Source organism: Falco punctatus, assembly GCF_963210335.1.
Source record: "Falco punctatus genome assembly, chromosome: 3".
NCBI classification, from domain to species: domain Eukaryota; kingdom Metazoa; phylum Chordata; class Aves; order Falconiformes; family Falconidae; genus Falco; species Falco punctatus.
This window is the reverse complement of record NC_137582.1, coordinates 13943399-13967463: the sequence shown is the minus strand read 5'-3', so window position 1 is coordinate 13967463 and position 24065 is coordinate 13943399. Positions and strand designations below refer to the sequence as shown.

At 47.8% G+C, this 24065-nt stretch overlaps 2 protein-coding genes across 7 annotated transcripts in view; one reads left to right on the top strand and one right to left on the bottom strand.

The window, feature by feature from the left end:
- Positions 1-24065, top strand: part of HSF1 (heat shock transcription factor 1) — a 72436-nt gene that overhangs the window by 400 nt on the left and 47971 nt on the right. For all 4 annotated transcript variants that reach the window (XM_080381698.1, XM_080381697.1, XM_080381696.1 and 1 more), the window contains exon 2: positions 20617-20725. In XM_080381698.1, coding sequence (XP_080237824.1) covers positions 20617-20725 — 109 coding nt within the window. The remainder of the gene's footprint in view (positions 1-20616; positions 20726-24065) is intronic.
- LOC308061544 (uncharacterized protein) lies at positions 4-20608 on the bottom strand. Of its 3 annotated transcripts, none has more exons than XR_013927262.1 (2): positions 3351-20608; positions 4-3229 (listed from the first exon to the last, which is right to left on the bottom strand). XR_013927262.1 is itself a non-coding variant. In XM_080381710.1 (2 exons), the coding sequence occupies exon 2, from the start codon at positions 15168-15170 to the stop codon at positions 14220-14222; it is 951 nt and encodes a 316-aa protein (XP_080237836.1). In that variant the 5' UTR covers positions 15171-18667; positions 19004-20608; the 3' UTR covers positions 4-14219. The 3 variants fall into 3 exon arrangements, 1 of the variants encoding a protein (XP_080237836.1); XR_013927263.1 differs by having other exon boundaries at positions 4-3192; XM_080381710.1 differs by having other exon boundaries at positions 4-18667; positions 19004-20608.

Here is a 24065-nt window from a genome sequence, read left to right as displayed (position 1 = left end):
GTCCCGGTAGAGGGGACGGCGGCGAGCGAGGCCCCCGGGCCTGGCTCCCGCGGGCTTCGGGCGCGGCCGCGGCCTCCCCCCGCCTCGGAGCGACGTTCCCAGCCGCGGGCCTGCGCCGCGCTCTGTACTGGTGTGTCACAGCATCGCAGCGGTCCCCGCGACGCTCCGGGCCTCACAGCCGCTCCTGCACGCTCCTAATTAGAGGTGCTGCCTCTTTCCCCTGCGGGTGTCCTGCCCGTGCAGCTCATTACCCCAGCTGCAGTACCTCGTGGGGAAATGAGCTATCCCTTGTGCTCAGGGAGGCAAAACACAGCGTCCAGGCGCTCCTCTAACTGTTCCCAGCGTAGGGGATGCTCCGTGGCTTTCAGCCGTGTCATTATCGCAACAGGAGGACAGCCTGTGCTGTTTCTGTCGCAGTTTGTGGTTGCACCAGTCATGCAAGTCCCATTTTTCCATCTTTTTTAGCTGCCTGGGGAAGCTTAAGCTTTGTCTAAAAGATGGTGATATCTGGAGCCAAATGCCACAAGCATTTGTTTTTCGGAGGCAGTTACATCTGTGGTGTTTACTGGAGATCAAAGGGAAGAAGTTTTTTGCTGTTAGGTTCTTAACCTGGCAGCCCAAACAGTTAAGTAGAAATAGGTTCCTGTGAATACCCTGTTACTCTGCTTCCAATACTGCCATGTTGCCTTATTTCAGCCACAGGTCAGATGTTTGCTGCTAAAGGTATTGAGTGAAGAGAAGCACAGTAGTATTGGTAGAAGCAAGGAAGGGCTGCCATAGAGAGGTTTGACTTCAGGTGGGCATGAGGAGCTAAGACAAGTGGAGCCACCTCTCAGGTTAATAAAACGTGAAAGATAAGGACCAAAATAAAAGCAGAAACATGCTGGGCATGGTTTTTCGAAACCTGTGGTGGTAGCTGCTCTCCACCAACTCAAAACTGTTTGCTTATCTGACTCAATGTGGCAGTAATGAGATGAAAGACCTGTGCTGTCTGTTTGCTGCAGATATTGCATTGCTCTTAACTTTGCAAGTCATTGCCTCTGAACTAACGCCTTGCCCTGTTACTAGAGCAAAGAGAGGTTCAATGCCTTGTGCTTAATGAGTCTGTGTTCAGTTTTGCGTTGCTGAAACACTGTGAGAAGTTGCATTTAGGGGGAGGAGACGAGTGGCCTTACTCCATTCCCCACGCCACTGGGAACTGCAGCGCACAGGAAGGTCACCTGTCTCCAGGGGGTGGGTGTGAGAGACAACGTGGGAACACTGTGAAAACTTTGGGCCTCTGAGTGCGGGCAGGTTTGCTGTTTGGTGTTTTAAGTTAAGCTGTGCCACTGGGGAGGCAGAGTAATACCCATGGGATTGGTATCTACATGCAGTCGGCATGCTTTTGCAAACAGGTGTATATATATATATAATTTGCTTATGTTGACAGGTAAAGAAAGTTGCCTACGTCTTTACATTTCTCCTTGCCCAAAAGATCTTGGCAAGTATCCTGAGTGAGGAAGGGAAGAGGTGCTGGTGTTGGGGCTGGAGTTCCCCTTTGGGAACTTTGGAATTCTTCTTTGGGGTTATTGCTCATCAGGACCATTTTGGTTTGTAGCATGACTATCCCAAGCTTTACTTAGCTCACCCAGGGGGCAAGGGACCTGCAGTTCGTAGGTGAGAGTGAAAAGATGGGAAAGGGAGATTCATACACTGGTTTTGCCTCTGAGCACGTGTGCTGGGTGAGGTACATGTTTGCTGTGGGGTGACAGTGAGCAGTGTGATAGCTTGGACTGAGGTTCTGCCTGAATTAAAACTCTATTCCAAAGCAACTTTGCCAGCCTGATAGGTTATTTTTTTTTTTTAAGTCCTTTATACTCTTGATAGGTGGATGAATCTTCTAGGTCTTGGCAAGAACTATGGAAGCATGGTCTGGACGGATACAACTTAAAATTTACTGTTAAGTCTTTGACCCTGATGATCTGCACTTTGGAAGGGTTCTGCCTGTGTGGAATGGCTGTGTCAGATGCCTGAGCTCCTTGTTATTCCTAGTGTTGAAAGTAAATATGGTGCAAGTCGATGGAATCTGTGAAGACTTGGGAAAGGATCAGGTCTTCCCCTAAGTAGTTCTCTCACTTTTTGTTGTTGTTGCTGCTGGTGTTGTTAATACAGACTGCGATACAGAAACAAAGTAGGTGATTATCCTCAAGCTTACTTGGGTAATAGGCTTTCTTTTAATTTCCTTTAGTAATAGATGGAAGAAACAAAGCTGTAGGGGTTCAGGAATATGGATCTCTAAGTGGCTGCAGAAAGGAAAGGGATCTTTTATGTGCATCTGAGGAGAAATCAATTCAGTAGAAAGCATAAAAATAAACATAAAGGGGAGGTAAAGAAACACAACAAACTTCCAAAAATATGTGTGTTCTAATTCGAATCCTTTGAAGGTAATATCTTCAAATTTTATTTGTGATTACATGGCACACTTTTTCCCCCCTGAGTTTCTCAACTTTTAAAAGTCTCTTGTCCCTACAGCTAACACCAATGATCTAAACGTCCCCAGGTGTCGTCACTGCAAATCTGAAAGGCAGAGTGGGGTTTGGGCATTTATCATGTCCTCAGCATCAGAGGCTGTGACAGCTGGGTTTCTGCCCTGCCTCATCCATAGTTCCCGCCCTGTTTTCTCAAGTGTAAGGTTGCCACTTTGTGTTCAGGGACTCTTGGATTTGCTAATCACAGAGACCAAGAGTATTGTGGGAAAGTACCACAGCATACTTGCACTGTCACCAAAGCCTCTCTTCAGTCTTGGGCAGCCTGCTGAGCTGTATTTTCCAAAGGCACGCAGATAGAAATGCATTTTCCTCATTGTTTCAAATCAGTCAGTACTCTTCGTGTCTAAAGATGTGATGGCACCCAGCGGAATTGCTGGGCAGGAAGTTTAAAAGGCAAATCTCTCGTAATGTCGCTCACAGATTGTGTAATTGCTCCCCACAATGATGGTGCACAGGCCAAAACCGTAGAAGAATTTGAGAAGAGTTCAAGGAGGGTGGATTGTTTTCTTACAAAACACGATGTCTGGATATAATTTCTGCCCTCAAAAGTACCAGTGCTGCTGTTTGCTGGTATAAGTTTGTTAGGGAAGGTTGATGTTGTCTTGCTTAGACTTTTCCCCGAGTGTGTGAGGTGGTAACTTGTCTCTCTGGACCTTGGTCTGACCTGGGACAGAAGGTCATGTTAACTCTGCAGCAGATTTCTCCATTGAAAAAACCCAAATTGCAGTACATTTAGAATATAAATAACATGACTAATTGAAGACTAGTTTATTTGTGATATTATTTGCTACATTTACCTCCCTCTCCAAGGCATGCACTTACCTTGACTAGGAGTTAGGTGTTGCCGAAGAGTGCAGACCATCTTTGCCTCTCTGCTAGGGATTGTTGGGCCTCAGTGAGCGGATTCAGCTTTTTGTCCTCTACTGGCTGGGTGTTTCTGGTTGGTTCGCTGTGCCCCACCCCTCACCCCCCCCCGGATATTTTTCTGTTGAACTGGTGGCTTTTAGTGACCCATCCTGCTGCCATTACTGCCAGAGGTGATAGGAAAAGCGTACCTGGGGATGGTAGGAAGAGGGGGGACAACCTTTGATGGTAGCAGCCACCTGTTTAAATTGAGTTAGTTGGAGGGTGGACAGCTTTTGAATCTCTGCCAGGAGATGCTCTGAGGAAGCAGCACTGCATTTGCTCTGGTCTTAAGAGAAGCTTCTTCTTAGTTATCTGGCTGCTGTCATGCATAGACCTCTGTTCTGGCTTGGCAGGCAGCTCTTGGGTCAATGCTGAACCTTCCCCACCTGCTTCCCTTGTGCTCGCTGTAGCACTTGTCCTCTTCTTGGTGAACAGAGCTAGTGAAAAGCTCAGAGGAGTGCCAGAGCCAGGAGAGCGGGGGAACGAAGCTGTGCCCACTTCAGTGTCAGTACCTTGGCTGCTTCTTTGGCTCATTTATGTGACATCTCACCCTGTCTGCTGGTGATTTGACACCCTCCTCTTCCCTCCTGACAGCCCCGAGTCTCATCTGGATCCAGTGAGCTGTTGTAGAGGGAGCTGAAGATGTGGTGCTTAGGGACATGGTTTGGGGGGACTTGGCAGTGTTGATGGTTGGACTTGATCTTAAGGGTCTTTTCCGACCCAAATGATTCTATGTTTCTGTTCTAAACTGGCAGAAAATTGGGTTTGCTTTTACTTCCACGGTCTGGTGTGTTCTGGGCTTGGGTGAGCGTAAGGGCCAGCAAAGGTGGGTCAGGGCCACTCCTTGGCATCACAGGGTGCTAACATTGGTGTGACCGCAGGTGAAACTGTGGCTGACAGTGGAGGTGTACAGCATAGCCCCAGTCATCTCACAGTGGCTAATTACATCAGCTCTAGTGGTAGTTTTGGCCCCTCCTAAGCTAAATCATCTCAGCAAAAAGGCAAGTAGATGGCTGCACAAGAACGAGCAGGGCTAGGGGCCGCCTCGGTGGTGGTGGGTCCATCCATCAGCACAAGCTGCAGCGTGCCATGCCGCTCCCTGGGAGGCTTGGAGTTGCAAGAAGCTGGGGGCAAGGTGGGGAGAGGTATGTGTTCTCTCACTCTGCTTGGGTTGTCCTGTCGTTGGACCCTCTGCTGAGCCTGTCATACCTGCTGAAGTGAAAGAGCCGAGCTGGTTCAGAGGGGTCCTGGGTGCTGAAACTGGCACAAGGTACGTGAGGGACGGAGCAAGACCTCCCTTTTCTTGCAGTTGTTGCCCGTTTTCTGGCTGGCCCTGCATCCTGTGAAGTTGTGCCTGTGGAGCATCATCTGCTAGAGGGAGGAGGTCCAGGCTTGTAACGCTTTGCTGTTAACGTTACTCATCTTGAAACAAGCCTCAGATTCAGAGCCATCAGCTCAGTTCTCCTCATTTGGGGAACAGCAACAAAAGAGGTGGGGAGGGAGGGTGTGGGATAACACACAGAAGCTCCTGACCAGGAGAGTTAGGAGGAAGCCATGCAATTCAATATCCCACTCTTGTCCAAATCTTAAGCCTTAATTTAGAATATACTGAGCTTAGGCTGGTGGAGCCTGAGCATCAGTCCTTGTATCAACAGTCTAAAGCTGTTACAAAACTCTGTGGCAAACCCTGTGTCCCCATTTCTGCTGCAGCAGAAGCCCGAATTCCAGTACCAGAGAGTCCATGTGGCGAGGCACGGGGTGCTCCAGCCAGGCTGTGGTTGTTAGTCCGGATCAGTCCGAGGGTACAAGTGACCCTGGGGCTTGCCCTGATTTAGACCTAGGAAGGTGGCTGGGCTATTTGAGAGGGTGACTCAGACTTTGAAAGTAACCACACGTGGAAGGGTGAGCCCTCCATGGCATGCTGATCTTCAGCAAAGTATGAGTGAGGTGCTGTTTCCATGCAGTCATGTCTCAGTCTGATGGCTCTGTTAATGCTCTTGGACAGTGGAGGGGAGCAGAGCGCATGAAATAACCTCATCAGCAGCTTGTTTTGCCTGTAAACACGCGCACGCTTTCTGCACAGCTTGCCAAATTCAAGGCCGGCTCTCAGGAGGTCAGTGCCGAGGTCCTCGCCTGCGCTAGGAAAATGACTTTGCTGAAACTGTCTGTCACCGGTTTGGTCCTTCAAAAACGCTGGAGACTCCTGGTGGCTTAACTCTTGGTGTGTGGGGGACCCCGCTGTCCTTCCTGCTGTTCTCAAACACCAGTGTCATCTCAAGGCAAGGTGATTGCTTTGGTGAAGTATGGCACAGAAAATCTGAACGCGTAGCTGGAAATGAGGAATGTGCAGAAGAATTACAGTACCGGCATGCTTCTGATCTATGAAGTTCTGATTTATGGTCTGTGGAAGTTAACTGAAAATGGAGGAATCGGAAAGAGGAAGGGTTTATAGCTGCCAAGCAGCAAATAGGGAAAATGTGAGGTTTTGTCTTGTATTTAATCCTGCACACGCATAGATAATAGCAACTTTCATGGTTTTGCAAGCAGGAGTTGATCCAGTGTAGCATATAGGGTGAGGGTTTGTGAAAGGCACTGGGCTTTTAATAAAATAAAATTTAACCATTGTTCAGAGCTTTTGTGTTTGAAATATTTTCAAATTCTGTTTGCAATGGAAATTCAAAATAAAACTTACTCCTCTAAGCATGGTGATCAAAACACTGCATATTTTTCCAGGGCAATGATAGCTGTAGCGTTGGATTTCCAACTGAATTTAAATTCAAGAATGTGTACCTTTTAAAGGTGCGGGTTTTTATCTCATTTAAGCTAAAAGCTGCATTTAGAATCACAAGGTGAAGGTCCAGGGTGTTAGGTAGGAGGTTAAAGTCAGAGCTTCAAGAGGAGCACTTGATGGAAAACCTCTGCTTGGAGCCTAAGAGTGCTGGTAGCCAAAAGAGCTGGAACTGCTCTCAGTGCTGCTTGGAAGAAACTTTGAGGTGGTAATCTGCTGACCCATTGCAAAACTGGATATTCAGAAACCCTCCTTTGAATGAAACCTTGGCTTTTCAAGGTTTTGACTGTACCTTTTTCCTACATAAATAACTTTGCCAGCTTTTTGCATACAGGTGACATTGCTTGCCTGCTTCCTGAATGGCACAGGAGTGCTTGGACCGCTTCAAGGAGCAGTTTTCCAGTACAGGGATGTTTTTCTGGTGAAGGCTGTGTAGCAGTGGTTCCGTGCTTGTTGCCGCCAGGCGCTTCGTTTCTTTCCAGTTTCATTTCTTGTGCTCTGGTGGCAGCTGGCAAATCTAACCACGTGCTGCTGCGACGGGATCGCTCGGTTCTGGCCACAGGAATCCTGCCCCATGTTTGAGCTGACTCTGGTTCTTGTCAGAGCCTTTAGTGGACCGCCTTAAGGCACTAATACTTGATTTTCTGTTTTCTGCTGTGTCAGGGTTAAGGCTGCTCGTGGAGGTGTTCGGTGGGAGCTGCTGCTGGCTGAGGGTAGGTGCACATGTGGACGATGGGGCCGGGGAGGCAGAGCAGCCCGCTCTCCTGTGCCAGCAGCGAGTCATGCCGTAGTTCCTTGTGCCTCTTGGGAGCAGGAGAGAGATTCAGATCAACTGTATAAACTCGAGCATGGTGTGTTTCATGTGGTAGCATTGGCCGAAGTTGCTAATCAGAACAATGCAATCAGCGTTTGGGTCAGCTTGATGCAGAGCTTGGAAAAAAACTTTCATCGCGGTAGATGTCAACAATTTTCCCCATTTTTCTGCATTTTGCTCATCAGAGAGGATAAGTGCACGGAAAGCTAAAACGTTAGTTACAGCTGGTGATTAACATGAATTACTTCAGTGGTTGATCTGTTGTGGAACTTAAAAATCCAACTCTGGATCCCACATTAATTATATAAATTCCTAGATAAATAAAATCTACTGCAGGTGCCATTGTGCTATTTGGTATGCCTTCCTCCCCAGTGTTATTGATAACAGGGGCTGAGGACTTTTCTCAGCCTCACTCAATGAAAACTTGTGGTTTGTCCCACAAAGGAGTGATTATTCCTTGCCTTTTTCTAGGTTTAGGGTATTCCTCACGTTTTTCTAGGTTTAGGACTCCCTGGTCTCGCCCAGGAGGATTTCTGTTCTTGCGATACCACTTTCAGCACAGCGTGCTTTCACTTTCAGTTATAAAGAATGGTGAACAGCCAATTTTAAATCCCTTTGTATACACAGAAGTTCCTTCTTTACTTTTTTTTTTTTTCCCATTAGCAATGTATTTTTCACAGGCTGTGCTTTCTCTTAATCTTTAATGTTTTGTAAATAAAAGTGCAGATGTCTTTGCTTAGCTCGGAACGCTCATCTACGTGACTCCAGTAACTGCTGCTCAGAAAATGTGTTGGCTGTAGGCAGGTAAGAACTAACGCAAGATCAGCGAGTGAGGAACCAGCAAAAAAGAAAGCAAATGTGTTGTTTGAAAATACTTTTGTTACATTTCAGGTGAGGTTACTAGCTGGGCTCCCCAGGGTTCATGGGGTCTGTCTGCCATAGTTGTTCTAACAAAGATTGGCTTCTGATGATGTTGGCATAACAAAGGCCCAGCTGTGTGAAGTGAAATGAATAAAGTGGGAAGGCTGGTATCGCAGAGCCTTATCTTGCAGGGAGGCTTGAGTCAGTCCTGAAAAAAGACTTGCCTTTAGGAGTGGTGTGGCCCTGTGCATGTGAAGTGCAAGGTCATGCAAGTAAATTATTTTTGCTATCTTCTGGGAATTCATTAGTTATGCCCACAGGTGGTTGTTTCTTTTCCTGCTTCAAAACCAAAACCACACTTTGAAGGTTTTCTTTTTTTATGTTTGTGTGTGTGTGAGCTCCGTTACCTGATCTAATCCACAGTGTGGTCCCCAGAAACCGGCTGGGTTTTGGCAGCACTGCATTTGAGTTGGGAACAAGCAGTAGTGGTGCCTGAATACATTAAGCTGATACTTTGATGTAGTTTAGCAATATGAAACTATGGTCTGAAAGTTTTATTTCCTCAGCCCAGCAAAAAAAATGGCTGGGAAGAGATAAAGCCTAAATGAACGGTATCATGTGGGTGTGAGCTTCCCTTAATGAAAAATTGTAAGTAAAAGATAAGAAAGGGGTTGGGTCTGCACTCTTGTAGGCCTTGTGGCATCACAAAAGAAGTCTCAAGGTGGGGTTGGAACTAGATGATCTTTAAGGTCCCTTCCACCCCAAACCATTCTGTGGTTCTATGGAGACTGAATAAATAACGTGAATGCAGTTGTGCTGCAATAGCTTGGGGCCAAACCTGGTCACCCTCAAGGTCTCTTCATGTCCCTTACTGTGTGGATAAGCAAGCTGCTGCTCTATTCCCTCCTGCCCTGCTAGCTCTTCTCCTGCAGGATTCCTCACTTGTTTGTGCCTTCCCAGAAAGTCTGTCTGTAGTGGGAGCCGGTGGTGCTCTGCCATGCTTGAGCAGACTGGGGCCAGCAAGCTGAAGAAACAGTGTTATCGTTTAACAAAACAAAACAAAATTATCTTCAATCCATCCGTTCAGTCGGCAGTTTGTCTGTAGATGCTAAAAAAGACCTAGTGTTGATCAACAGCTTTGACCTTGGTTCTGCCAGTGCTGTGCATGTGATGGAGGGATTTTTCTGGTGGAGTGTCAGAAAACTTCCGTCCTGCTCTGCTGATGTCTGAACTCTGGGTAAACTGGTAAAATTTCACCTTGGCAGTTGTTTGTGTTAAGTCCCCTTGTGTATAAGATTGTCAGCACCTTACAGGTTTGTTTGGATTTTTTTTTTCTTGTGAGCGAAAGCTCATCTCTTCCACACCGTTCTGTGTACACAAGAGGAATGCAGTCAGACCTCAGGTGGTGACAGGTGTCTAATCGTGGTGTGGATGAGCTTCATGAAAAGTCAGTCTTCAAAAAGTCGAGTTTCAAATCTCTGTGCTGGAAATGATGACCTGTTTAGCTTTTTGGACTGGAGCAGGATTCTCTTTCCATCATGCCAAAGCTGGAAATAGTGCAGTGATTGAACATAGCTCGCGCACAATCAACACCAGCATGTGCTCTTTCTGTACAGTGGCAGGGAAGGAGAATTTCTTTCCTAGAATTACATGTTTCCCAAATGTAACATGAAGAGTCTGTAAACTGTTTCCCACAGAGGCGAACACATGGCTGCGGGAGTCTGGGTTTGTCGCACGCAGCCTGGATTACTGAAACTCAGTGATGGTAACAGCGTGGTTTCTTGAGCAGCTGAGCTGGTGTCGTGATCAGCCCCTCTTTGTCCTGTCTCCAGTGCTTATCGGGCTGGCTGTGAACTGGTTCAGCTCCTCACGGGTCCCATCCAGCTTGAGATGTTCTATGAGCTGTCTGGCCCCACGGGAAACCATTGTAAGGTTTCTGAATTATTAAGTTAGATCAGGTCTCGGAGAAGGAAGCAAGACGAATCTGTGGAGCGTCATGGTCTGTGCAGGGTGATGAGAGGATACAGCTGAGATCAAGGGGAAGGAGAGAGAGGACAAACTTTTGGTTGCAGCACACCAATGCAGACATTCTGCTCATCCTGCATTATCCCATCCTGGAACTAAATATGATGATGTGCATAGACCTCAGCTAGCACGCTAACCCGCTGTGCCAGCCATCGCATGTACCTTGGATCCACAACTTCCAGTTCCTTCCTTGGAACAGCCTGCTGCTGCTGTCATGGTTGGTATCGACTTTATACAATGAATTTTTGTACTTTTAGTGAAAAGTATGTAAGGATAGGCACCCCTGTGTGGCCTTACCTCTCAAGCAGCTGTAACAGGACAGTGTCCTGTGTCTAGCTGCAGGCACGGTCACCCAAGGTAGCATACTGATGAGTTTGTGGAAGGTCACACGAAGGCTGGCTTTCAGCTCCCAGTTCATTCTTGTGAAATTGGAAATGTGCTGAATTCAACAGTTCTTAGCACATGGTGAGGATACTTCTAATTGAGTCACTTTGGTGCTTGCTGCTTGGGTCTAGCGACTTCCCAACCACCTTCAGCCCCGCTGGGTACAAATGCTTCCCAGTCCAACGCTGCATACAGCAGCTGCGCCGCAGTTGGCAGGTGAGTCTCCCCCTTTTAACTGTGTATGGAGGGCGTCTCCTAAACAGTAGGTCAGGTGCTGATAGCAGGAAAGTTTATTTTTTTATATGTTAAAAGGTGTGTCTTTCAACACTCCTATCTATGGGAAAATGAGGCCAGTGCATTTTGCTTTAAGCCAGCATGTCAAGATTTCTGCTCATAGCAGTGTTTGTACCTACGCTGGTACTGACACAGGGTTGTGGGACTGCATGCATGACTGTGCTGGGGAACTGGTCCTAGTTAAAACTAACTGGACAAAAAATGTAGATCATGGAGTAATTCAGGTGAGAAGGGACTTGTGGTGGTCTCTAGTCCCAGCTCCGGCTCAGTGCAGGGTCTGCCCGGGGGTCAGATCAGGTTGCTCTGATCCTGATCCAGACTCGCTCCTCTGTGCCCCAGCACCTTGTAGGTGATGTCCCTGCTTGTGTCTGCCTTGTGACTATCCTCCGCTCCTGTCTCTCCTTCCCTTGCAGTGCTGCTGGTTCTTGCTGCTCCCCTGACGCCCCGAAGCGGTTTCTTCCCCAGGCTGAACAAGCCTTCTTCCCTCAGCCTCCCCTTTCCAGGCAAGAGCTGTGGTCCCATCGCCACCCTGGTGAGGCCCTCCGCTGAATTCGCTCCAGTTTATCCATGTCTTTGTGGTTTTGGGGCCCCAGGCTCTACCCACCGTCCAGGCAGCATTTAGCAGATGCTGTGTAGAGGGGAATAACCCCTTCCCGTGATCCCCTGGCCACGCTCCCATCCTGCCCAGGTCGTTGATTTGCGCAGCCTGGGGTGCTGTGGGCCCCTTCACACTGCCAGCACGGTTGGCTCTGTCTGCCAGGACCCCCAAGTCTTCTCCACAGCCTGGGCCAGCGGGACAAACTGCTCTTGTTGTGGTGAGGCAGAGCGGTTAGTGCTGGGCTGCGGGAACTGAATTTAACAGGGCTGAGCTGCTTACAACAGTTGCTGTGTTTGGAATGGGAGGAATACATGTTTCAGAGTGGGATTCCTGACACCCAGCAAACTTCTGGTGTGAGCCTTCTCTGACCCCAGCACCGCATGTTCTATCCAAATGCTTTATTAATACACGAGCAACCCCTAGGACAGGAACCAGAACCCACAGTTTTGCTCCCTCCACTTCCACCCCTCCTTGGGGAAGTCTCCTGGTTGGCCTTCAGACCAGGATTTCATCTCCTCAGCTTTCTCTTCCTTGCTACTGTGGCTGCACCTCCTGGGAAGCCACCAGTCCGTGTGCTTCTGAGACAGGTGTTGGGAGCAGGCTGTGGTGCAGGAGGTATCAGCCTTTTTCCCTGCCAGCTGTCATCTGAACGTCTCTGAAGTTGTCTGTACATCCTTTGAGAAGCCCAGGGAAACCCATCCTGGCAGCTCTGGCTGCTTTAGGCAGGCAACAAGTGCACTGCTACGTAAGCCTTCAGGTGGTTTGGTTTGGTCGAGCTTCTTAGTTGGCACTCATCGTGTACAAACACCGAGTAACCTGGAGGGATGACAGTTCCTGAGCCAATTTGGATCCTGCCACACTGGCACTGGTGCCTGAGGCTGCGGTCATGTAGTCAATGCTTTTGCCATGCTAGTGAAAGGCCTTGTTCCATTCTGGTAAGGTCCTTTTGCTAGAGATGGCTTCCTTCTTCACTCTCCCCCCCTCCCAAGACATCCATTTGCTGGAGCACTGCTGGAGCTGCTTCCCCAACCTGGGTTCAGCAGCACCTCCAGCAGCAAGCAGCCACGATGCCTGGGCCAAGGTGGCAGCGAGGAACTGGGGAAGGCAAGCTGCTTCCAGCCACCTCCATCTGGGAAGTTCCGTGTCCGTCTGACCCTGAGGTGGCCAAGTGCAGCTTGTCTAGGGGCAGAGCTGCCTGGGAAGCAAAGCCTGAGCCCTCACAGGTCACAGGCAGTATTTTAAGATCAGTAAGGTGGTACCAGAGCAGAACAGGCAGTGAGCTGCCCTGCAGCCTGCTGCGCCTCTGGGACTACAGATTTTTAAATAAAAGATAGTTCTTCTGGAGCTGGCATGCTCTGAATCAATCCAGAACAGTGCTGCTTCATAGCATCTTTAAGGTGGAAGAGGAAAGAAACAGGTAAATTTTTCGAATTCCTGGGTTTCTAAGGCTTTAACAAAGCCATTGTGTTGTTGGAGAGGCATGAGGAATGCCTAGTTAATCTTCATGGCTGAGTAAGAGAATTTAATGGGGTTAATCTTGCTCTCAACAGTGGTGGAGCCACAAAGTTGGGGGGGGAGGCAGTTCTTGGGGTTTGTTTTAATATCTCAGATGATAGCTATAAAGGTGTTCAGAATTTTAATGATCACATTTAAACTGGAGTCTGAGAATTGTTGAATCTCATGCTAGCCTCACAAATTTGAGCATTCCTAGTGCTTGTTTTTAAAAAACTTACTATCATCCCTTTTTTTTTTTAAATATCTACCATAGTTGATCCGCTTTCATTTTGTAAGGATTGCATTTCCTGGTGTGCCTTCATGAGACTCCAATAACATTACTTGGGGTTTTTTATGTTAGGTCATGGTTTTGCTGCTGCCCTACCATCTGGGTAATTTCGCTGCGCAGTGATGCTTGCATCGTAGTGATCAGTATTTCCATTTCCAAAATAGGTCTGGCATGTCAGTCAGATGTTGGGAAATAGTATTGAACCTTTTATTTGTTGCTCTAAAGTCAATATTTTCCTGAATTTTCCTGCTTATTTCACAGATCAAGTCTCTTATAAACTCAGTTTCCAAATACATAGAGGATCCTAAATTATACTTCAGAAATGAGATTTTCTGTCTATCCCGAGGCCGTGGTAAGTGACCCTGATTCTGCAGTGCTCCGAGCTGAAGCTGATGTAGTGTAGGGTGTCAGAGCGGTCGTGGTTATCAGAGCTTCTAGCTCACCTGGGCATGACTGCAGCGTTTTTTTTTTTTAAAATGTGATTTCTGTTACTTATTTTTTTAAAAAAATAATTATGTTTAGCAGTACCTGTATCAGAAATAATGAATATGTAAAATCACTTTGCCAGTTCTTTAGAAGTTTTCAAATGGGGGCCTGCTTGCTGGTGGTGGTAGATGGAAAACTGTTGGCCCATGTTATTTCTAGCTCGTTATCTGCAGAGGAGCTGGGAGATGTGGTGGTTAGCAACCAGGCGGTGAAGTGATTCCTCAAATTAGTTGATGGGGGAGGAGGTAATGCCTACAAGGGCTTAAATCTATACTACCCAGTGTCCTTAGCTTCCATGTATAGCATGGAGGATGGAAGGGCAGAAGCAAGATGATGGGGATTGTTGGTTGGGGGAAGCCATAGTTTTTCAGTAGTTGGTGTTTGGATGGATTGCTGTTCTGGACACTACTGCTCACAGCTGCTGTGCCCAACTGTTTCTGATGGATTGACTTGAAGGTGGCAAAGAGGAAAACCTGACTGCTCAGAGAGGCAGCAAGAACAGGCATGCTAAAAGATCAAAGAATCAGATAATGGTTTGGGTTGGAAGGGACCTTAAAGACCATCCAGTCCCACTCCCCTGCCACGGGCAGGGACACCTCCCAGCAGACCAGGTTGCTCCCAGCCCCGTCCAGCCTGGCCTTGAGCTCCCAGGGATGGGGCACCCACAGCTGCTCTGGGCAGCCTCTGCCAGCACCTCGCTGCCCTCACAGTAACAAATTTCTTCCTGATATCTGACCTAAATCTCCCCTCTTTCAGCTTAAAGCCGTTCCTCTCGTCCCATTGCTACAGGCCCTTGTACAAAGCCCCTCCCCAGCTTTCTTGTGGGTCCCTTCAGGTACTGGGAGGTGCTCTAAGGTCTCCTCGGAGCCTTCTCTGCTCCAGGCTGAACCACCCCAAACTCTCTCAGCCTGTCCCCGCAGGAGAGGTGCTCCAGCCCCCTGAGCATCTCCGTGGCCTCCTCTGGCCCTGCTCCCACAGGTCTGTGTCCTTTTTGTGCTGGGGGCCCCAGAGCTGGACACAGCGCTGCAGGTGGGGTCTCCCCATAGCGGAGCAGAGGGGCAGAACCTCCCCCTCGCCCTGCCGGCCACGCTGCTGGTGGTGCAGCCCAGGGCACGGTTGGGTTTGTGGGCTGCGAGCGCACGTTGCCGGGTGCTGTTGAGCTTTTTGTCCACCAGCACCGCCAAGTCCTTCTCCTCAGGGCTGCTCCCAACGCATTCTCTGCCCAGCCTGTGTCTGTGCTTGGGGTTGCCCCGACCCAGGTGCAGGACCTTGCCCTTGGCCTTGTTGAACTCCATGAGGTTCACACGCACCCACCTCTCAAGCCTGTCGTGGTCCCTCTGAATGGCATCCCTTCTCTCCAGCGCGTCAGCCGCACCACACAGCTCAATGTCGTCGGCAAGCTTGCTGGGGCTGTGCTCAATCCTGCTGCCAGCAAAGGTGTTAAACAGCACTGGTCCCAGTACGGCCCCCTGAGGAGCGGCGCTTGTCACCGGCCTCTGCTTGGACATTGAGCCATTGACCGCAATTCTGAGTGCAGCCACCCAGCCGACTCCTTGTCCACCGAGCGGTCCATCTGTCAAGTCCACATTCGCCAGTTTAGAGGCAAGGATGTCGTGCGGGGACAGTGTCAGATGCTTTGCAGAGCTCCAGGTAGATGACATCAGTTGCGTTTCCCTCGTCCACCAACACTGTAGCCCCAGCATAGAAGGCCACCAGATTTATCAGGCACAACTTGCCGTTAGCGAAGCCAATGACCTCCTTATTTTCCGTGTGCCTTATGACAGCTTCCAGGAGGATCTGCTCTGTGATCTTGCCAGGCACGGAGGTGAGACTGACCAACCGTAGTTCCCCAGGTCTTCCTTATTTCCCTTTCTGAAAATTGGGGTTACGTTCCCCTTTTGCAGTCAGTGGGAGCTTCACCAGATTGCCACGACGTCTCGATTACTCCGGACATTGTGTCTGTCATTGCAGAGAGCAAATAACTTGTTGTGGGGGAAGGAGCAGAAGGTACAGAGCAAACCGTTGGTGTGAGAGCACCGAAAGTGTAAGGTTGTCTTGGGAGCCGGAGGGGCTGGGAGCATTTGGGGCAGCTCTGGGGCCGCAGGCTCGCGATGCCTCTGGAGGGACGGCCACAAAGCGGTCGTACCTTGTGGGCAGCTTTAATGTTTTCCGATTCATGGCTCTAGTTCCAGCTGTGTGTGAAAAGACTTACAGCCTTCAGTCCCGTTCTGCAGTTTTTGGCTCCTTAACCTCAGCCATTCAGTGCCATCAAGAACTGATTAACAGCAAAGTTTGAGCAGCTTACTGCATTGCAGAATTACTCTTGCAGAAAGATGTTTTCTCAACACAAGTGCCCTTCTGCAATCTTAATTCTGAAAAGGTCATTGAGGGTTTCTCTAAATGTCCTGCTACAGAGCACACGTAGGCAGTAGGGAGCGAGGCAAGTCACGCGTGGTGGCTTAGAAGCAGCACTTGGACTCGGAAGGAGACTTTTCTACACCAGGACTAAACTCAGCCACTTTTCCGGATCGACTCACTTTTCTTACCCAGCATCGGTTTCAGAAAACCCTTTTGGGGCATCTCAGGTTTTTTTTTGTTTGCCAGAAGAATAAATAAATAGTCTCTCAAGCCCACGAGGCTTTGGAGGTGGAGGATGGGAAGAGCAGCAGGGTGCCAGTGCAGATGTGGAGACCTGGAGTGTGCAGTGGGTGGTCACAGCCGGTCTAGACTAGGAGTGAGTTTGGTGCTGGCCAACACGTTGAAGATGTCTAGTGTTACATGAGTCATTTTGACTTCGTGTTGTCCCCCTCTTAGGGAGAGCTGAGGCTCTTGACAGAACAACCTGATGTGTGCTAAAATGTTTGATGCCGTCTCAACTAGACTTGGAATGTATCAAGATAAAAGTATACCAAAATTACGCAAGATGAGCTGTATTTCATTTACTGCCGGAACTTTTGCACTGCCTTGTGAAGAGATCTGCCTGTGCTGTTCCTTCCCTTTCAACAAGCCCTGGTAACTGCAGGGAAATGGTCCATCCTCTGCACTGTCCCATTGAGTCCCATTAACGCCAAGCGTGGTTCCAGGTGTGCAAGAGATGAGTTTCAGCTCAGGGGGGACTTCTGCCAGTCCAGGGAGCCAAGATCCTTCTGTTTTCATCCCCTAACGGTGCGGGAGAGGTGGGATTTAGAGCAGGAGCCCCCTCATCCCCTTTCTGCAACATAAGCAGTCACCCCAAGAAAGATGCTTAACCTCATTCATATAAGCTAGTTGATTTTAAAAGGAACATTAATGACTAACTAGTCTGACCTTGATGGTTTGAAGTGCTTTGGAAATTATTCTGAAGAGGAGAATAACTGAAGCTATAAGAAGTAAATGGAAACAGGATAAAATATGACATAGGTTTACCAAAAATTGATTGTATCTCCTCACTTCTCTGGACATGAAATCCTTTTTTTGGATAAAGGAATTGGGGCAGATCTAATGTGTCTGGACTTCCACAAAGCATTTGATATTTTGCCACATGGAAAATCAGAAGTGAAAGCAGAGAAGCTGAGGATTAATACAAGAATTGTGGGGGAGGCACTGGCTAAAGCAGAGACAACAGTTTTTGGAGTGTCCCTCCAGTCTGCAGAGAGGTCATGGCAGATCTGCTCGAAGATGAAATCTTGGAACAGTCCTTCTGAATGCGTTTTTTGTAATGACTTTGGCACAGAAGGTGAGCTGAGAAAATTTTCACAAAACATTGCTGGGCTTTGTTAACACGGCGAAGATTTGGGATGCCGTGCAGAAGAAACCAGATGACCTTGAGAATAGGCACGAGGCAGAATTTGGTTGATGCCTGTCCAGGGCTGATTTAGCCATAACTCTGCAAATAATCCTGTCACAGGCGATTTAATTTGGGTTGGTTTCCCTGTAAACTTCTTACATACCTTAGGCCTCTGCCCTTCCACCTTGCTCTCAAGTCTTCTACTGCTCCGTGGTGGCAGCTACTCCAAGCAGCAGTAGCCATGTGCTGGGGGCACGTGCCAGCTGGTGGTGGGCTGCCACCGGGGGGGGGGGGGGGGTGGCGGAGAAGAGCTGCTTGAGCAAAAGGTAGTTGGTGTGAGCCCAATAAAATGTGCATGAGCTGGCCATAAGTAGTCTGGAAATGGGAATATTTCTAAGAATTGCAGAAAGAAATGCTTCAGTGGTACAGTGTTAAAAAATACGAATTTTAGGATGAATAACGTTATGAAGGAAGACAGCAGTGTGGTGCTTCTGACAGTGTTTGATCTGAAGGCTGAGAGCCTGTCCTCAGGCCCCTCTTCCTCCCCACTCCCCTGGAAGGAGCAGGTACTGCACTGAGATTTGGGTGAAACTCCTTGAAGTTGAGGGGCGTAATAGCCATCCTTCTGTGAAAACAGAGGGAAATCTGTTCCGCTTGTTAGCAGCGTGGATGGGGTCCTGTGGGGCAGCTAAACCTGGGGGAGGGTTCACAAGGGCGAGCAGGAGCAGTTCGGTGGGGAGGTGGTTCGGGGGCTCTGGATGTGGATAAAGGGAGCAGAGTATTTTGGATGCGGTGACGTACAGCAAGTGGTTGGAGTTCACAGAGGAGACCACCAGCAAACTTGTTTATCTTCCAGGAGCAAAAAAGTAAGAACTCTGGCAGGGAGCAACTCCAGCACAATACACACCACCCCCCCACCCCACCCCCCCCGGAATGGGACTCAAAAATGGTTTCTTTGCCGTGGGTTGCCATCCTTAGGAGGTGGCTAGCATGTGCTTCCTTGCTTCATTGCCTTCTTTCTCTTGCTTTTTTTGCTGTTGGAATCAACTCGGAGTACTTGTAAATATTGGATAAAGTGTAAAGGACCTTAATGAAGACAAATACTCAAACATAGGTGAATCCTCTGAGGGAGTAACAAAACTCATCCATGGACCAAAAAGCCCGAACTGACAACTTCTAATAAAACCTTACCGGGTTTTGTTACTGGCAGGCAGAATCTTTTGAAGTCTGCTTTGGGGTGGGGTTTTTTCTTAGTAGTCTTAATTCTTTAGGATTAACACCACATTGAATTTGCCCAGGAGCTTTAAAGGCAAGACATACCTGTCTGAAAATCAAGTCTTGTGGCTATTTTGTCTGATACTCTCAGTTCAGAAGAGCTTGGCCTCATCTTCTCCCTGAAGGTTCGTGCTGGGCTGTGGTGGCTGTCTGCAAATACTGTGCACCGGGAGAGAGAGAGAGAAACTGTATATCAATACCTTAAGGGTGAGTGTCAAGAGGATGGGGCCAGGCTCTTCTCAGTGGTGCCCAGCGACAGGACAAGGGGCAACAGGCACAAACTGCAACACGGGAGGTTCCGTCTGAACATGAGGAAGAATTTCTTTACCTTGAGAGTGACAGAGCATGGGGACAGGCTGGCCAGAGAGGCTGGGGGTTTCCTCTGAGGACATTCAAACCCCACCGGGACATGGCCCCGTGCAGCCTGCTGGAGGAGAACCTGCTTTAGCAGGGGGTTGGGCTGGTTGGGCTCCAGAGACCACATCCAACACTCACCATTCTGTGGTTCCGCAGATGCTCGTGGTGTTTCACTGTAGCACCGATCTGGCAAGACTGGAGTTTGGGGCGCTTGTGGTTTTTGTCTTCATCTTGTTGCTTGGCACAGTAACAGCCACAGGGGCTCTTCCAACCTTGGGCAGCAAGATGTAGTTCAGCACTGAAGCAGCAGCCCCTGCTTGTGAAGGTCTTTTAGCGAACTGGAGAGGACTTTGGAGTTCTGGAGGCGCCATCCCTCTGCTGTCATGTGGGTGGTCTGGCCTGGCGCTGCTGCTTTCCTTTTGAACTAAGACATCTGGTTGTTTCACGGCTGTGCAATGACTTGTTGGTATCTTGTCAGGCTTGGCTCCCCTCTGGTGCTCTGCCAGCGCAGTGTGCTGGTGCTACGTGGGGATGGTATTACCAGGAGGATGGATCATGAGCAGGACTTTGTCATGGAAGAAAATGCAGGTTGTAAAATGCATTTGGTGTTCTTGTGTCGCTTTGCCAGAATGAAAATCCCTTCCTTTGCTGTTCTGCAGATGCTTATGTTGACAGTATAATTCCCACTCAGCGTGCCAGAAAGGTAATAGAAACCATACTTGATAAAATGGCACCACAGATCTGAGAGCTAACTGACTGAAATGTGATCCTGACTACTAGTCAAGATAGTTATAATAGCCAAAATAGCTAGTTATTCTTGGCATGTGCTGTTCCATTGGCAATAACTCATTTTCCAAAATCCACCAGCAGAAGTACCTCAGGGTTTAGAGGAGCAGGAATGCTTCCCCCTGCCTATTCCTACTTTTTAAATTAACGTGTAGAAAACGATCAGTCACAGCCAAAATTAAAACTCACTAGTCGGTGTTGTCCTCGCTCTGCCAGCAAAAGCACATGTTGCTTTCAGCTGCTCCGGACCTGGTCTGGGCAGACACAGACACGGTGAGCTGCCCGAGACTGGCCTGACACGGAACTGTCTGTATTTGTATGCAGACGTTGATGCTTAAAGCCAGAGTAGCCTGATCGTCTTAATTTGCTCAGAAGTTTGTCGGCTCTACGAAAACAAGTTCATTAGGACAAGTTGGGGAATCAATGGGTTTGCAGGTGTGCAAATTGAGGTTTAATCTTTATAGCCGGCTTCACCCCCTGAGTTGTGTTTTTTTAAGTCCCTGGGCAGTTGTGCTTTGCTGGTTCTTCCACATTAGCAGCTTGATCATAGCACAAAGTTACCAGCTGTCCGCCCGTTCCCGGTAACTGACAGCTGTGTGTTATTCTTCTGGGCCGAGCGTGAGGGAATGGGGTTTATCCCCCCTGGCAAAGCGTGCTCCTGTAGGCAGTTACCCTGGCTCTGCTGAGCCGCCGTGACACAACACATCAGGAGCTGAAGGGTGTCGTTGAGGTCCCTTGGAACTGTATTCATGGCAGCTTGCGCTGGTCAGATGGTAACAGCTTCAACCAAAGCTAATCAACTGCCTTCTTATCTGCAGCTGAGGGACCTCCAAGGTATGGGGCCGCTACTGATTTCACCCACAGCAATGCAGAATTTATACTTGTGAAATGAAGGGGTGGGTGGGCTTCTCTCTTTCTGCGTAACAGTGGTTGGTAACGTTTCATTTTGTTTTGTTTTTTGACAGAGCGGAAGCAGTTTCCATGTGTTTGACCAAGGCCAATTTGCCAAGGAGGTGCTTCCAAAGTACTTCAAACACAACAACATGGCCAGCTTTGTACGGCAGCTCAATATGTGTAAGTATCTTCTGGGCAGCTCGGGGTGCAAAGTGTAAAGTCATCCTGAAATAAGGTTCCCCTTTTCTGCCCAGGCTTAAGGGATGTTTCAGCAAGCTGGGAGTGTTGGCTAGCTTTGCGATCGCTCGGGTTTTGGGGACCAGGTGGTAGTTTTAAGCTTGGCCTCTGCTGAAGGGAATAACAACTTCTAAAACTGAAAACCTCTGCTGGATGGAAGGAACTTCAGACTCTCAGACTTCTTTTATCCTGAAATTCCCTGATTCTTAGCGCAGGAGTTCTGAACGGTTTCCTTGTGTTTGCCCATCACAAATGTTTGTGATGGCACTCTTGGCCGTGCTGTGTCATAAAGGAGGACCTCCTCTGGAATGCTTCCACCGAGACAGGCCCACCCCCTGTGACAGCTTGTTCATTTTCTACTCGCTTTCTTGAGGGGATGTTGCTGCCAGCATCATGTAGAGCTGGCGTGGACTGAACTTGTTCTACTCAGCAGCAATTATTTAAAAAAAAAAAAAAATCCATAGAATCATAGCAAAATAGGCCTGAAGGGATTTCGCAATCATTTTAGTCCAATCCTCTGCTTCAAGGCAAGATCGACTGCCTCTGTGTTGTTCCTGATGACTTTGCATCTAACCTATTTTTTCCAGACCTCCCGTAACCAAGATTCTGTAAGTTCATCAAGAAGCTGTTAGCGTAAGGATTGTGAGGCAGTAGAGTTGATTACTGAATGTCTAACTCAAACCTTCCCAGCTACAGTCCACTTCTTTGCTTTCTGCAGTGGATATAAAGAGATTTATTCCTTTTCCCTTTGTGTCAGCCTTTGTGTCTTTGGAAACTTGGTACCTCTCCTCAGTCCTCTCTTTTTTTCATATTTTATTTTCTCCCCCTCACACACATTTTTTAGAGTAAACGGCCTGGTTTTTTAATTCTCGTAGATTGTTTTCCAGCCTTCAATTGTTTGCATTCCTTTCTGAACTGACTTTGTTCCATCTCTTTGTTGAAGTGCAGCAGCCAACATTGGGTGTATCACTGGACAGAATAAAAAGAGTAATTTGTGTGTCTTGAAGGTGATACTTTTCTGTATATCCCATTATGCCATTGGCCTTTTTCTCAGCAGTGTGACATTGACTTTTGTGTTCAGCTCATGATCTGCTACAGCATTCAGATCATCTTCTGTTCAGCTACTGTCTCTACCTGGTGGTTTTCCCTCCCATATTTGTTTGGTTTTATTCCTGCCTCGGAGTTGGACCTTGTATTTGCCGGTACTGACTTTCATTCCTCTTGTCAAAACCGCTTTGAATTGCAGTCTTGTCTTCCAAAATGCTCACAGCTCTTCCCAGCTGTGTTTCAACACTGAACACGCTCTGTACAGTCCTTCATGGACTCAAATGGAAACCTCCATTTGAACCAACAATAATCCACAACTTTTAACATATGAAGATAAGTCTTTAGATGTGGCATTTAAGGACATGCTTTAGTGATGGACTTGGCAGTGTTGGGTTAATGGTTGGACTGAGTGATTTTAAGGGTCTTTTCCAACCTAAACAATTCTGTGATTCTGTGGAAGAAAATTAAATCAGTTTAACCTGACCTTTTTCTGTCTTCTGGGTTTGTTTTGGGTTTTGCTTTGGGTGATTTGTTTCTTTTAACTTATGCACGCTTGTACGTGCAAAGTGGCACCTGCTTGCATAGCTCTCTGAGAAGGGTCAGCAGTTCCCAGAGAATGAAGGAATAGGGAATGCTCCCATTTCACATCGCTGCCGAGGAGAGGTATACCCAAAATACCAAATCCTGCCTGGAGAACAAGGATCTCATTGAGCTGCTTAAGTGTAATTAGACATGGGACAGCGGGACGCCTCCAGAATATCACTTAGCAGTGCCTTTCACCTCGCTTGCTGTTTCTTTTGCTGGAGGAGAGGGAGGAAGACTCAGCTCCCGTCTGCAGGCGGTGGGCGGGAGGGCACCCTGCAGAAGGACAGGCTCCTTCAGCAGCTTTGCTTCCCTGCCCAAAATGACCTTTCCAGCTGCACTTGTCTGTCCTGTCACCGCATCTGACTTGTGTTTGGAAGGAGGAGGGGGATGCTTCCCTCCAAAGCACACATCTGTGCTCGCGTGCCCAGGAACGCTTTGGAATAGGATCGACCTGAGCATTTTTTTATAAAATGCTTTATATATAAAATTTTATAAAACATATATAAAAGTTTATAAAATAAGGTAAAGGCTGCCTCTCCGACGGCTGCTGCTTAACTGGGGGAGTAAGAAGAAGCAAGCAAGCTGTCTGGTCTGTTCCCTCTCACTCTACGTAATGTTAAAAGGGTAGGGGAGGGCAGGGGCAATAACATTATTCTGGGTGTCAGCTCCTCCTTTCAGTAGCAAGGATAGAAGAGCTGGAACAGAATGAGGTGATAGGACAAAAGTATGTCTGAGTGACAAGGTGTTCTTTTAAAAAGCGGGGAGCATGAAGTAATAAATCTCCAAAACCAAGCTAAGGCAGGGCTGAAACTTCTTTCTAGCAACACTTTTTCCAAGTGATTCAATATTTCTGAGAAAAAAACCCCACGTGTTCTGATCAGAAATGGAACTGAGATGTATTATTTTTTTAAGACCTCGAGTTGGGTTCTCCAAACAAAGTTCCTGCCCTCAACCACTTTTTTTTTGATCTTTCTGATACGTTCAGTTACACTACCGTGCTAGCATGATTCAGTGTTGCGATGATGGAAAGCTAGGCTTTCTAGAAGATGAGTAAATGAAACTTCAGTATACAGGTGCTTATAAATATTTTTTTTCTATGCTTAATCTTTTTTTTTTAACATTGATCCTGTTCTTCCCAACCTGTATTACAGAGACTTTGATTTACTTGAATTATAAAAGGATTTTCTCGGCATGTAATTGATGGCAGTTTGAGGTTTTCAATTTAATTTAGAGTTGGGTGATATGGTAGATGTACATCCAAACTTGAAGGTAAATTCAGAGTTTGTCGCTGCACGGCTTGTTGTGTTTGCCTGAAGAACAGGGACTGCTAAAGGACGTATAGTGAAGAAAAAGATGCCCAAAATGGAACATGATTTTCTAAACTTATTTGGGGGGGATTTGCTTGGTTAGCTTCTGGTACAGCTTGTTGTATTTTTCTCAAATCAACTTCGTGTTTAGCACAGTTGTGTATTTCTGCAGTACCTGTTCACAGGGAAATTGGAAGTTCGTTATCCTGGCTGGGTGGACAGTCCAGTAACAAGAAGAGTGTCTCTGAGCTAGCTTTCAGGCTGTGGGTCCCTCTATAAAACCAGAGTAAGGGTTATGAAATTTTCCAGAACTGGTGTTTGATGGTGTGTGCTGAGCCTGGGTC